General features: G+C 41.1%; 2 protein-coding genes across 5 annotated transcripts in view; one reads left to right on the forward strand and one right to left on the reverse strand.

Moving 5' to 3' along the window:
• The first annotated feature begins 8,089 nt into the window (after positions 1–8,089).
• On the forward strand, positions 8,090–12,711 carry mrpl33 (mitochondrial ribosomal protein L33). Of its 2 annotated transcripts, none has more exons than XM_035609717.2 (4): positions 8,090–8,213; positions 8,629–8,647; positions 8,724–8,866; positions 12,308–12,711. In XM_035609717.2, the coding sequence occupies exons 1-4, from the start codon at positions 8,192–8,194 to the stop codon at positions 12,355–12,357; spliced, it is 234 nt and encodes a 77-aa protein (XP_035465610.1). In that variant the 5' UTR covers positions 8,090–8,191; the 3' UTR covers positions 12,358–12,711. The 2 variants fall into 2 exon arrangements, with proteins under 2 accessions (XP_035465610.1, XP_035465611.1); XM_035609718.2 differs by having other exon boundaries at positions 8,094–8,213; positions 8,760–8,866.
• The window catches only part of rbks (ribokinase), a 34,983-nt gene continuing 33,648 nt past the window's right edge, over positions 12,600–13,934 (reverse strand). For all 3 annotated transcript variants that reach the window (XM_035609715.2, XM_035609714.2, XM_035609716.2), the window contains one exon: positions 12,600–13,179. In XM_035609715.2, the coding sequence (XP_035465608.1) occupies positions 13,006–13,179 (174 nt within the window). In that variant the 3' untranslated portion in view covers positions 12,600–13,005. The remainder of the gene's footprint in view (positions 13,180–13,934) is intronic.

Raw genomic sequence — 13,934 nt, forward strand, 5'->3', positions numbered from 1 at the left:
ATCACTCCCATTTACGCAAGTGGAAAGACAATTTAGACCACGTCTGCTCTTGTTATTCGTGCCTGTACCAGCACCTACCCATGACTTAAAACAAGCATTGCATAAGATCCTGGTTTCAAATGACGATTAAAAGAAGAAGAAAAAAGACGCTATATTTTTACAAGTGGCACAGAGGACAGTGATAAATGCAAATGCTCCTTACTGGATTTGCACAAAGACAAAACGAAAATTAGATTTGTAGCACCATGTAAACAACAGATTACATCTTCGCACTGCAAAGCTGAACATGAACAGTCAAATCTGGGTCACAATGAAAGCACAAGTCCACCCTGGGAGAGACTTCCCATGTTTTTGTTTCTACAGGATCTCAGACAGCTGGATTAAGATGTACAGACAAGTTGGTTCTAAAAGCTCCAGAGAGAGAAGCGACGAGTGTCTGCCATGATCAAGCAGCATTTTCTGGATCAGCATCACTGATATGGAACTAAGGTCTGACTGTGAGGACATGCCAGTTGTAACCAGGGTGGTTTTTGTGGGTATATAGAGAGTGTCTTTCGGTTCAGAGCTGCGATGTACGTAAAGATGTAGGCGTCGAAGCATAATGAAAGTCCACAAAATCATCCACCTACAAATTGTCAGAGGTGTAGATCCACGGTTTAGCTTGACTTCAGCATTTTCAGAGCTGCTGGGTTAATTATGAACTTGAGCATTAAATGTGTATTTATATTCAACTGTGGCTTTTTCCCTTGAAACACTGGTTGTCATGCAACCGGCAGATACTCCAGTAACATCACAGGTAGGAGTCCAGTAACCCCTGAGGTGACTTAGCAGGTTTTTATTAAGTGACTTTTGCACAGTTTAAATTAAAAAAGACATGAATTTATCCTAGCATTAAAACTTGATGACGAAACAAGGGGAGAGGCTCACATGAATCTGTCCACAAGTAAGAAAATCTGTCCGCTATCACCTCTTAAAGCTCAATAACACATTATGTCGCGTAAGTACAAATCGCATGAAAGTGGCATCAGTCTTCAAAAGAAAGCTTATTAGTTCATTTCCCCAATAGAACTGTATAAAGACTCTTTGTGAGGCAATTTTGGATGACTGGACCCTCGACCCATAGCAAGAAGACGACAGGCCAGGAAAAGAATATACTTCAATTGGTAACCAACAAATGAATGAAGTATCCTCAACTTGAAGTTATTCATTGTCTTAACTTGGTAACTTTGAGTAGAACGAACTTCATTAAGGTGTGTGTTACCAATTGAAGTAATATTTTTTTAGTTGGGAAGCAATTTACTTTTGTCAGTTTTGTAAAAAAATATTCTGCGCTGAGGATGAATTCTACTGTTTAAGTCATTGCACGAATCTTCCTCTTTCTCTTCCTCTTCCACTGATATTATTGAATGTAAAGTTTCTTTTTTCGGCAGCCAGATCACTGAGTGAAGATCAGGTTAACGTGACCTCATCTTCTTCAAGGCGTGAGACCTACAACAAGCTCTACTGAACTGAACACTAACCGCCACAGATCTGCTGACCGGCGAGATTCCTGCTGATAGCAAAGGAACACCTCTCCAAAAGCGAGATTTGGAGTTCTTTCCTAAGCACCCGTTAGATGTCTTCCTTGCATCTTAATATTATCTGTGCTGACACCAGCGCTGTTGTTGCTGGTGTAGTGACTTGGACTAGCCCCTGAAGACACTTAAGACCACCTTGCAGGGGCTGTATGTCGATTCTTCACAGCCCAAAGGTTTCACTGAGAATGATTTCTGAAGATTTCCCTAATTCCCTTTGGCATCTCTCTTTTTTCTTTAATTACAGAAACCCCCAAAAAATCTTGTTTATAAATGTCCTCATTTGCTTTGTTAATTCACGTTGGCCTCTAAATTGAATCTTGATTTGTATTGCGAACCCCACTGACCTTTCCTCTAGCACCACAAAAATCCCTAAACCACCATATTTCCACCAACCATATATGCACCCACTGTACATTAATGATTTAAAGTGAACACTAGTGTGCCCTTTATTCAACAGGTGAAAATTCGTCTGATGTATTGTGCTGCAGGCTGGGTATTCCTCCTGCACTGTCGCACACTTGAAGAAAAAAAAAGCAAACGCACATCCTTTGTCGTGGATGGTAAAGATTCAGGCGTGGTGATGTGACGTGATTAAAAAACACTCCATGAGATCATGTTTGGCTTATTGTTCCTCCCCTTTTATAAGGCATACCGGGCCATCGGTCTGACGCAGGCTGGGGAGTTGTGAACGGGTGTGTGGCGGCCGCTGTGTGTGTGTGTGTGTGTGGCTGAGTCATCGCATCACCTACTGCGATCGGATGGGTAGGTCAAAAGTACAGCAGAGTGTTGTGACAGCTAATAATATACGAGCTGGGGCTTTGTGGTGCCAGTGATGTGGTGTGTTATTGTGTTGATGTGTTTGTGTGTTTGTGTGTACATCGGAATAATTTAACAATAGAAAGAACATCAGTGACGATGCCAGATGTACTGTACAATGCAAAGTGAAGATAATTCAGATTTTCTTAGTTTCAAAGCTCAATACTCTATACAATAGTGATTGTTTTCAAGCTGCACTGGTCGACATTTTCATATGGATCAAAAATGGAATGCAAAAGCTTTGGTGGCAAGTTCCGCGAAAAACCCTCAGCTTCGTGGTCCACTTTGGCATCTTTCAGCTCATTGTTTTGGAAAACAAAACCCCTCTGGTTCACGTTCATATCAACCTCATTTCCAGCCACCAGAAGGTAGTTTGATTTCCGAAGGAATATAAAAAAAAACCCTCTTAACTGCTCTGGACCAAAACGCCGACTGGCAAACTTAGCAACTAGCTCGTCAACATTGTGGAGCACTTGGCAGACCGGGGGCCAGATATTTCCACCTAGCGCACTGTTAGCATCCATGCAGAGGCGTTGGAACACACCACACCGCCCCCACCAGCGCCCTTTTATTGCTATAATGTGAACACGCCTTTATATTTATTACTTCCCGACAAACAAATGCGAATGTGGCCCTGTGTTTGCTATATGTGACTACAAACATTGACCCATTGACACTGTGCTTCTATTATGCAGCCCATCGAGTAATTCTGACCAGTTTTTTGACAATGATCTTCTGGTTAGTGGACGACCCGCTAAATCTCCTGAGCTACAGGCGCGCCACAACGTGGGCTAATGTAATGTGTGTGTGTGTGTGTGTGTGTGTGTGTGTGTGTGTGTGTGTGTGTGAATCTGTGAAAAAGTGTGAGGTCATGAAACTTACATAAAGGACAAAATAATTGCTTTAGTTTTTTATCTGTAGCTGATCATTTACAATAAACTTTATAATAGAGAATAGAGATGTAAACAAATTGATTATTCTCTTTCGATACCAGATTTTAAAACCCCTTTTTTCTTTTGTGAAAAGCAGACAAATGAAAATTCAGATGGACGGCATGGTAAAGCGGAACCTGATTTTAAGGGGGGAGCTTCACAGAATGAGTCTCCCCTTTCTTGGACGACTGAAAGGATTCCCTGCGTTCCGAGTTTTGTTTAAAAAGCAGAAAGTCGGAATCGGAGAAAACTGCTGGAAACATTGTTGATACAGCAGGCATACAAAGCTCTCTCTCAGGGTCAAAAGGAGCATCCATCAAGCTCACTGCTCTGGACTTGATTCCTCTGTGTCGGCCTTGTGAGCCCCTTGGCAATAACTTGCAAATGAAGGAGCCGGCACTCAAATTTTAATTTGTTCTTCCTCAGTTGTCCCTCTGATAATAAACTGTCAAATCGCGGCGCTCGCCGGAGCCTGAACCCACACCTGCGTGTTCTCCCGGTGTAAGCAACTTTGAGCTGGAACCCGAGCCCAAGTGTCTGAAACATAAATGAGCGCGCAAGTGATGCAGAGGCTAGGAAATGGGAGCTTGTAAGTGAAAGAGAAAGAGCAGGTGAGACGGGTTGAAGCGGTGCAATGAAGTGGGAGAAGGGAAAAAGAGTGGCTAACGTCAGGAGTGGCTGTGGAGAGTGGCGAGTGGGCGGGGAGGAGGAGGAGAGCGGGAGCTGGTGGTCTCAGCCTCCTTCTCAGAATTATCCCTCAGTGACGCAGGCTCCTCCACACACATCCTGACAGCTGCTCCCTGCCTGGTTACAGCGCCCCTCGGCCTGTCCAATAACATTCATGTTCATTTCCGCCTTTTTATGCGCGGCTTTCCCCCACTGGGTTTACCGATACAGCTCCATTAAGGCTCATTAGTACATGTTCAGCAACTGCTTTTTTATTTTTTATTTTTTCATCTAATTCGTGCACTAGTGGGACCACAGTGTCGCTTACACACTGGATCTTCCTTTCTCTCTCTCTCTCTCTCTCTCTCTCTCTCTCTTGTAATCTGTGAAAGAAAATAAGCCGTTATTCATACTCCACTTGCCTCGGGCATTGTTCTTCCTGTGTGACGACAGGCAGACCAAAATACACCGGATGCTCGAGAGATAGTTGAAGGGCCCTCGCTGATTACAGAGACGTGCCACCCCCTGTTTCTTTAAAATGGTTATCTCACCATTTAAGTGCAGCATGACACATTAGTGCCGACACAACTCCCTTTTACGGGAGTCCCTCAGTAACACACATAAAGGAGTGTGCCCTTTCTTTAATTCACTTCCACCGTGTGTTACACAATGAGTGTGGATTAATAAAAGGCAAAATGACACGTGAAAACTAATGTCAGTGAAAATTGACCAAAGAATATAATGGTCCAAGTGTATAGCAAATACGAACAGGGACAGTGGGACTTAGCTACCACTGAGGACAATCATGAGGTCATATTTCGTGAATAGAATGATTGGGAAGTTTAATGATATCAAGAGGAGCCTACGCTTTGGCTTGCACATAACATTGTATAGGCTTAATATCTGACGGGAGTCGAATGCTGCACACAGGTGTAACTCTGAGGTACTTGTACTTTACTTGAGTATTTCCATCCTCTGCTAACTCTACTTTTACTTCACTTTTCTAATATATTTTTTTTAACTTCACTATATTTCTCTGATACCCTGGTCAACATTTGCAGAGCCAGACCAATAACACAAAATATAATAAATCATTAGAAAAAAATGTAAAGTTACAGGTTTGGATAAAATAAGACTTTGTGGCTCCTCTTAGGGGAATATCAAGTTATTTAAAAAAAGAAGAAGAAATTATTTACTAACTCTTGCAGACAGTCGTAAAATGGGCCACAAAACAAGTCAATTCAATTTATTTTTGGAACTTTGAGGATATTTTGATAGCTTTTACTTTAGTAAAAAGCTATGAGGACTTTTTCTAGAACTGAGATTTTTGAATAGTTCAATTACGCAATACTTTTTGTGACATTTCATGACATTTTCCCAGAGTTTGGTTAGTGGGGGAGGTTCTGTTAGGGGAATTTGGACTCATAAACTCGTTACTGGCCCTGCAAGGGGACATGGTGATTTTTGTTTGTTTGTTTGTTTCACAGTTGGTTCATAACAAATTGTACAAAAGACATGACGATGTTTAACAATCATAATGTCAATATACCACAACAATCCCACTAACTGTTTATTATCTTCCCAACAAATTGAGCTCAGTTTCGACATGATATCTGAATGAGGGCCTATAGTATTGTTTTCAATTTCAGAATGAGACAGAAATATTGATTTGCTCTGTTACCATAACACCAACTTCTGAGTTAAAATTAATCGAATGGTGTTAGTTTGCGACTTAAAGTCATTAACTGCCCTGTCTGTACCTGTTTCCACCATATTGCCCCCACCCAGTCATTATTTACATCATGCTTACGCATTCTCCGAACATGCCCATGTATGGAAACCCCTGTCATAGCTCAGCAGTGATGGGAATCGACAACATGCTTTTGGGAGCAGGCGCAAATCTCATTGCACCAGCGTTTCGCTGTGAACAAACTAAAGGCTTGTGTAAGTGATTTCTTTCTGAGGAGTTAAAGGGGACTTCCACCGTACCATTATTAGTATCAGGCCCATTCATCTGAGAGGCTTTCACTGAGGTTTAGGGACATTCCAGAGGGTCCTTTCATCTTCTTCCTCACAGCCCATTCATGAAATCTGAGTTGCTCCAGTGAGACATGGTGATGTGCAACAACTGGTGACATTGTGATCTTTTTCCATGACACAAACTAAATAAGTAAGTAAATAAGTAAAATGAGATCAGATGAACGAAGAACAAAAAATAGCTCGGGCACATTGACAGATATGTGCATCATTAAATCATGAAATAACAGCCGTGAACAGATGTTGGCCGGCACTGATACATCCTGCTTTGAGACTCTGCAAACATGTCAGAGGGAAAATTATTAAATGGACAGATCCAGCTCCAACTGGATTTCACAATCTCATCTTTGTCAGAAATTCTTAGCAGATGCTCATTTTTTCTCTCATCGCAACCAACAATGTACTATCACAAAACAACAACAACCCCAGAACATTTATTGGAAGATCTAAGTGCCCATCATCCAGCAGAGGCAGATGAGGTTTTGCAAGGATGTATTCAGTTCGTCTAAAATCTCTCTACGCTCTGTGTCGGTATCCAGATGGTAGAAAAGGATGGACTCCTTTTGAGAGTGACAAGATGCGTACGTGAAAAAAAAAAATGACTGTGGTGGATAAACACTAAAAAAGGTTGTCGAATGATGCCCTGTAAACAGAATAATTCAATATTCATCTGCACAAAAGACTCAACAGGATGATCAAGCTCCGCAGATAGTGGTATTAAGATTGGTGAATTAATTCCCAGAGAAAAAAAAACTCTCTTTGTCTTACAACAATAGACAACCCCTTCTCAGATGTCCAAGAGAATACTGACTGTCTGACATCCATCCCCTGTCTCTCCTCCTACTTCAAAGACACCGGTGGATTCTTGAAGCTTATTTATAGATAATATACCAGGGGGAACACCTCCTGCATGGTCAATCTATAGACACCAAGCAGATCACCATTGTTTCCATTGTCATGCCGATTCAATTAGCCCTGAAACGGAACAACTTTATGACTCTGTTTGGCCTTCATTCTAAACATGCAATATTCTCAGTGGCACAGCAGAATATACTTCATGTACGAATGATGTCTTGATGTCTACGCGAAAAAGACACGTCATGTCCTCATGTCCACGGTTTCATGACTGTTGAATCATGGCTCTGTACCCTGATTACTTCACATGTTTGATCATAAAGATGGATAAGTGAGTCACTTATCAGCTTGTCTGACATGTGTCTACTTGTTATCGGCCAGTAAAACACTTTCATCTTTTCAATTATTGTATATGTACTTCCTCATTTTATCAATCATCTCTGGTTAAGAAACTATTTTTTTAGAAATGAAACTTTCAAAAGAGATCGGACAAGGTCATACATGTCACTCTGAACTCCAACCAGCCATGTAGCAGTATACTCAGAGCAGGCCCGAGGCATAAGCGAACTAAGCAGCTGCTTAGGGCCCTGAAGAGCACTTTAAATGTCCCACAAGAAAGCTTGATTTTTTAAAATTGATTTAGTTATATAAATGTTATATTATGTCAATGGCAAGCAAATAGTTTACTACTTTACAATAATTGCATTGTCTGCTGATTTATTTTGATACAGCACACCAAGTTCAGTATGCCACTCAGTACTGTATCACTTTGAATATTAAAGTGCAAATTAACACTGGGCCACTATTACGAGTTGACTACTTTTAAGATTAAAAACCATAGAAGCATAGGCTCAAAGAATGACATTGGTATAATATTAGGCAAAATGGCTACAACTAATAAAGTTGATAATGGGTGTGTTAGATTCACAGAGGGTGTGTGAACGATCAAGCATTGAAAATAGTATTGCTGACGTAGGGAGGGCCCCCCAAATTAAATTCTGGTAAGGGCCCAAAATAGGCAAAGGCCAGCTGTGAGTATTTTTACATTATATCCACACGGGTTAGTTACTACAATACATTGAGTGACTAGTAATTTGAAATAAGAGACCTTTCAATGTCGCCAATAGAGGCTATGGTGTTACTCTAAAACGGTGAACGTGTTACGGAGAATATTTTGGTGAACTACACCTTTAAGAAGACCCGGAAGTGGTTGTTGAACCGGATGTTCTAAATCCTCAATGTGACTTACCGTGGTCCGCAGTGTTGTGTTTTCATGCTGTGTGTGGGCAGTGGAAGAGAGTCTGCAAGATGTTCCTTACCACCGTAAACTGTACGTATTTCGATCATTGTTCGTAGACATTTGAAGAGAGTTGAAGAGACATGCTCGCGCGGGGTTTGGTCAAAAGAAGCCAAACGAGAGAAACCGTTAGACCAAACTTAGCTAGCGGTGAGCTAACTCCGCAGTGTGACTACTGTACAGCCAACATGAAGTCGTTGAAGTTTTCCTCGTCAGACAATAATTGCTATTGCTATTTATCTGTGCGCTTTCATTGTAAAATGTTCCGACGTTGTCGTGTTGCCACGCTTATTATCTGTGATTGTGTAATTAGCTGTTAGCTGTAGCGGCTAGCCTTCCTTCCCGAATACATAATCACAACTTCAAAAAAAACAAATCGTGTGATTCCTCATCATTAACACACACACACACACACACACGTGTGCTCTGTTTTTCTTCCATGTCCCAGTGGCCAAGGCAAAGTCAAAGTAAGTGAATGCAATTACCACTGCCACCTTCGCATGCATCATAATCATGTACATGCACGACGCGGCCTTTCTGCAGCCACGGTGATCCTACCCGGCGTTTGTCTCCCGTCAGGACCGTCCTGGTGCAGATGATGAGCGCCGCGGGCACCGGCTACTTCTTCAACACCAAGAGGAACCGTCTCAAAGACAAAATGGTCATACGCAAACACGATCCACTCGGTAATGTATGATAAACCATCTGTAGATACACGTGAAAACGCCCTATTATTATTAAGTGAAATGCCCCGTGTCCGGCTACTAAACCCAAGCCTCTTGCCCCCTCCTGTTTGGATGGAGATGTTGTTGTTTGGTTCAATTCAATTCAATTTTATTTGTACAGCGCCAAATCACAACATACATTGTCTCAAGGCACGTTACATAGTGAGGTCAATATTACAATATTACAGGGAAAACTCGTCAAATCCCACAATGAGCAAAGCACTTGGCGACGGGGGAGAGGAAAAACTCCCTTTTAACAGGAAGAAATCTCTGACAGAACCAGACTCAGTTGTGAGCGGTCATCTGTCTCGACCGGTTGGGGTGAGGAGAGAGAGGAGGAAGAGAGGAGAGGTGGGCAGAAAGAGGGTGGGAGGAGAGGGAGAGAGGGAGAGGACAGTTGTACAGCCGCCGCTTTAATCTCTACCATACTGATACTTAAAATTACAATTATTTTGTTGTTATTACTAGTGATAATGATAATAACTCTCTTTGGGAAAAAATATACAGATACCCGGGCCTGTCACGATAAAGACGTTTTGTTGCACGGTATATCATCCCAGAAATGATTGACATTATTGTCCTTTTAAGACCTTTTTTTTTGTTTTACAGAATCACGCGAGCTTGGTTCTTGCGCCTGCAAGTCCTACACAATTTGCATTGCTTCTGAGAAATATGTCATCCAAAGTTTATGCTTGTGTTTAGGCCTCAGACAAATCAAGCAATTTTTCTTACAAATATTAAGAAATCCCTATTTTTCTGACATTTTATAGACCAAACCAGAGAGAGGATAGAATCCAGAAACTAGCTGGAATTATTGTTGACATTCATTCTTATGTCAACAAACACGCAGATGTATTGAGGTCAATAAAAATGTATTGAGTTCATATTCATGTATCATGCGATAAGTCGATAATCTAATTATCGTGACAGGTCTAATCATCTACCAAATTCATGTCATATCATGTCCCCACTTAGTTCTAACAGAATGCTTGACAAGCCTGTGTTAATTGAAGCAGCAAAGAAAGTTGTAATCTGACAAAAAATTTAATTCTTGTGTCTTTCAGTGGCAGTGTTGGCACCCGTGTCTGCCCATTGGAAACTGTCTGTTTAATAATCTATTGCTTAATAATAATAATAATAATAATAATAATAATAATTATAATAATAAAGTTCATTTATAGAGCACTTTCCATTGCTAAAAGCAATCTCAAAGCGAGTCCTGCTTAGTCAAAGGGACAATCTCAATTACTATATTGGAAACCCTACAGGAAGAAATTTATCGTAATTATCATAATTAATTGAATCAACTTATATTGGAAGAGACCTATGCATGGTGACTTAATGATTTTAAAGTATTCAGGGTTCCTACACAGTATAGGAAAGTATGGATTTTGATATGACTCATTTCCAGGTCTGGATAACTATGGAAGTACCTACAGAGCCGTAGTTCTGGAAAGTATTCATGGCGCCTCACTTTTTCCACATTTTGTTATGTTACAGCCTTATTCCAAAATGGATTAAATTCATTAATTTTTCCTCAAAATTCTACACACAATACCCCCGTAATGATAAATTGAAAAAAAGGTTTGTTTGAAATTTTGAATCAAAATACAACATGTACATAAGTATTCACAGCCTTTGAGCTCAGGTGCTTCCTGTTTCCACTGATCATCCTTGAGATTGGAGCTCACCTGTGGTCAATTCAGTTGATTGGACATGATTTGGAAAGGCACACACCTGTGTCTATATAAGGTCCCACAACTGACAGAGCACAAACCAAGACATGAAGTCAGAGGAATAGTCTGTATACCTCAGAGACACGATTGTATCGAGGCACAGATCTGGGGAAGGGTACAGAAATATTTTTGGAGCATTGAAGGTCCCAATGAGCACAGTGGCCTCCATCATCCGTAAATGGAAGAAGATTGGAAACACCAGGACTCTTCCTAGAGCTGGCCGCCCGGCCAAACTGAGCGATCGGGGGAGAAGGGCCTTAGTCAGGGTGACCAAGAACCCGATGTTCACTCTGACAGAGCTCCAGCGTTTCTCTGTGGAGAGAGGAGAACCTTCCAGAATAACAACCATCTCTGCAGCACTCCACCAATCAGGCCTGTATGGTAGAGTGGCCGGACGGAAGCCACTCCTCAGTAAAAGGCACATGACAGCCCGTCTGGAGTTTGCCAAAAGGCACCTGAAGGACTCTGACCATGAGAAACAAAATTCTCTGGTCTGATGAAACAAAGATTCAACTCTTTGGCCTGAATGCCAAGCGTCATGTCTGGAGGAAACCAGGCACCGCTCATCACCTGGCCAGTACCATCCCGACAGTGAAGCATGGCGGTGGCAGCATGGTGCTGTGGGGATGTTTTTCAGCAGCAGGAACTGGGAGACTAGTCAGGATCGAGAGAAAGATGAATGCAGCGATGTACAGAGACATCCTTGATGAAAAACCCTGCTCCCGAGCGCTCTGGACCTCAGACTGGGACGAATGTTCATCTTCCAACAGTGCAGCGACCATAAGCACATAGCTCAGATAACAAAGGAGTGGCTACGGGACAACTCTGTGAATGTGAGAAGCTGCCCAAAAATAGGTGCCAAGCTTGTAGCATCATATTCTAAAAGAGTTGAGGCTGTAATGGGTGCAAAAGGTGCTCAAACAAAGTATTGAGCAAAGGCTGTGAATACTTCGTTCTTAATTTTTTTTAATAAATTAGCAAAAAAATCAAACAAACTTTTTTCACTTTGTCATTATGGGGTATTTTGTGTAGAATTTTGAGGAAAAAAATGAATTTAATCCATTCTGGAATAAGGCTGTAACATAACAAAATGTGGAACAAGTGAAGCGCTGTCAATACTTGACTGTATGACTATGACAGGCAGAAGGGGGGTTAGGGCTCATTAAGGTTAGGTTTCACAAATCACGTTAAGTTTCACCCTCAATCTTTTATACAGGAATAAGTTGTAGAAAGAATGTGAACTTAAATTACTTCTGCTTGGCATTATATGTAAAAAAAAAAATGAATTAAGATTAATATGACTTTTCAGGGGGGGCACCCCCCCCAATTTAATGGTAGGGGAAACACAGGTCCGTTAGTCAAATGTTTTAACTAAAACAGTGTCATTCTTTAATATCACATTGTGGATCTGATATGAGCTGATTAAATTTCATATTCAGTTGGTATTGTACATTATTTTACCTGCAAAGTAAGTTGTTGACAGGAGCTCCAGTAAATTTGTAACTTTACCCCTTTTTAAATCCTGTCGGTTCCAAGCTTATATTTCTGCTGTGCACCACCCATTCTCCTCCACACTTAACTGTTTACATTGTATACATAAAATGTTTCATTCTGTTCAAACGCTGTGACTTAAATTTAAAATCGTCTTTTCTTTCCCTCTTTGCAGTGAACAAGCATGTCTTATTCTTCGAGAAAAGGAAGATCCGATCAATTTAACAATGCCCAAAAGTATATGGACAACATGGACCTACAAGGTTTAAACAGACGATTTCTATTGTTTTGGATTACACAAGGTGTTTGTCAGTCAACATTCGTGGTCGGCCGACCTATTTGTGTTCAGAGCATTTCTTCTTGGATCGGTCCGAAGGCCTCTGCCCTTCTCACTGCACCAGTTCATCACGATGCAAACCCGGACCGAGCTTCGACAGTCATTATTTCCCCCGAATCACTCAAACTACTGCTTGTTTAGTAAATTTATTTGAATTCAAGAAATATCGTTTGTGTCAATTATGTACAGTCGACCACTTTCGTGTTAAGATGCTTGTCAATTATTAAACCGTTTAAAAATGATTCAGATAAAAAAAAGTTGTTGAAAAAAATTACTTACACTTGTTAGTAGCAATGTCGCTTATGTCACATATCACTTAGGCACTACTCATAGGTGAGGGATGTTGAGTCTCATTGAAGTCATGTTCAGCGTTAGTTTAAAACAACATATGTTACATCACTAACAATCCTCAGTAGTGTCATGAAACTATTCTTATTCAGAGGCAGCTCATTGTATAATAATGTAAAAGTGTTCAATGTCAACACGGCCCTGTCCAGATCCGTCCCAGGTGGAGTGTTCTCGCTTGTGCGCTGTTCTCAGAACAGTTCCGCTGGCAGGTCCCGTTTGAAGGGGTAAGACACCTGCGTGCCGACAGCCTGCACGCTCACTCCTGCCACCTCATTGGCTCTGCGGGCCATCTCCTCCAGAGGCATTGTAGGATCACGAGCCATGTAAAACGCCAGTGCACCAATGAAGCTGTCTCCAGCACCCTGTGGGGAAACAATATAATAACAATTTTACCTGTGGTCCAACTCCTCAGGATCATTACATCTGGGTAAGCAGTGCATATGAGGGGGATTGTCAGTGGTCATTCAAAAATAGGATTTATCTCAAAGTTTTTTCTTTTGAAATGTTTTGTTCTGTACTTTGACAATCACAGGGACAGTCTTGGTGAAAAGTGTGACCAGATGGGAGGGCCCGCTTTCAAATTCAGTACACTGTGAACAGTAGGGGGTGCTATGGCATTTGTCAGCTGTTTTTTTTTTTTTTTTTTTTTTTTTTTTTTTGCAGCTCTTGTAGTGTAACTTGAAGCCTCAACCAGTAGGATTGGGTTACTGAAGTTTTGTCCAATGTCTAGAGTCAGAAACACCTGTATTATCATATTCACGACAGTGCCATATTGCTAGAATGATAAATTAGATTAGAAGCACAATTAACATCTTTAATGTGCTATGACAAGTACACAGCATTTGTAAAGCATAATATTTTATACTGAAGACATGGAAAAACCCAGTGTATTAGCGTTCGATTGATTTCTATCTATTTCAACGACTAGGTTTTATTTAAACAAAAATGTATGAATTAAGGAACAAATGAACTAATTCATTGCTTCAAAAATGTTCTCAAACAATGATCAAATCTTCCCCCAAAAAAGGGGGGCTCAGTAGCAGCTACTAGTTTTTCCAGTCAGCAGAATAGCACATGCAGGCCTTTATCACCAGTCTGTGGCTTCACCATAACTGCC

The sequence above is a fragment of the Scophthalmus maximus genome, chromosome 15, assembly GCF_022379125.1.
Source record: "Scophthalmus maximus strain ysfricsl-2021 chromosome 15, ASM2237912v1, whole genome shotgun sequence".
Taxonomy (NCBI): domain Eukaryota; kingdom Metazoa; phylum Chordata; class Actinopteri; order Pleuronectiformes; family Scophthalmidae; genus Scophthalmus; species Scophthalmus maximus.

Bases quoted from the DNA above. Each gene is read 5' to 3' on its own strand.
- mrpl33 (XM_035609717.2), top strand. From the start codon at position 8,192: ATGTTCCTTACCACCGTAAACT. The intron at 8,867-12,307 runs GTAATGTATGAT...CCCTCTTTGCAG, and splicing joins ACGCAAACACGATCCACTCG to TGAACAAGCATGTCTTATTC.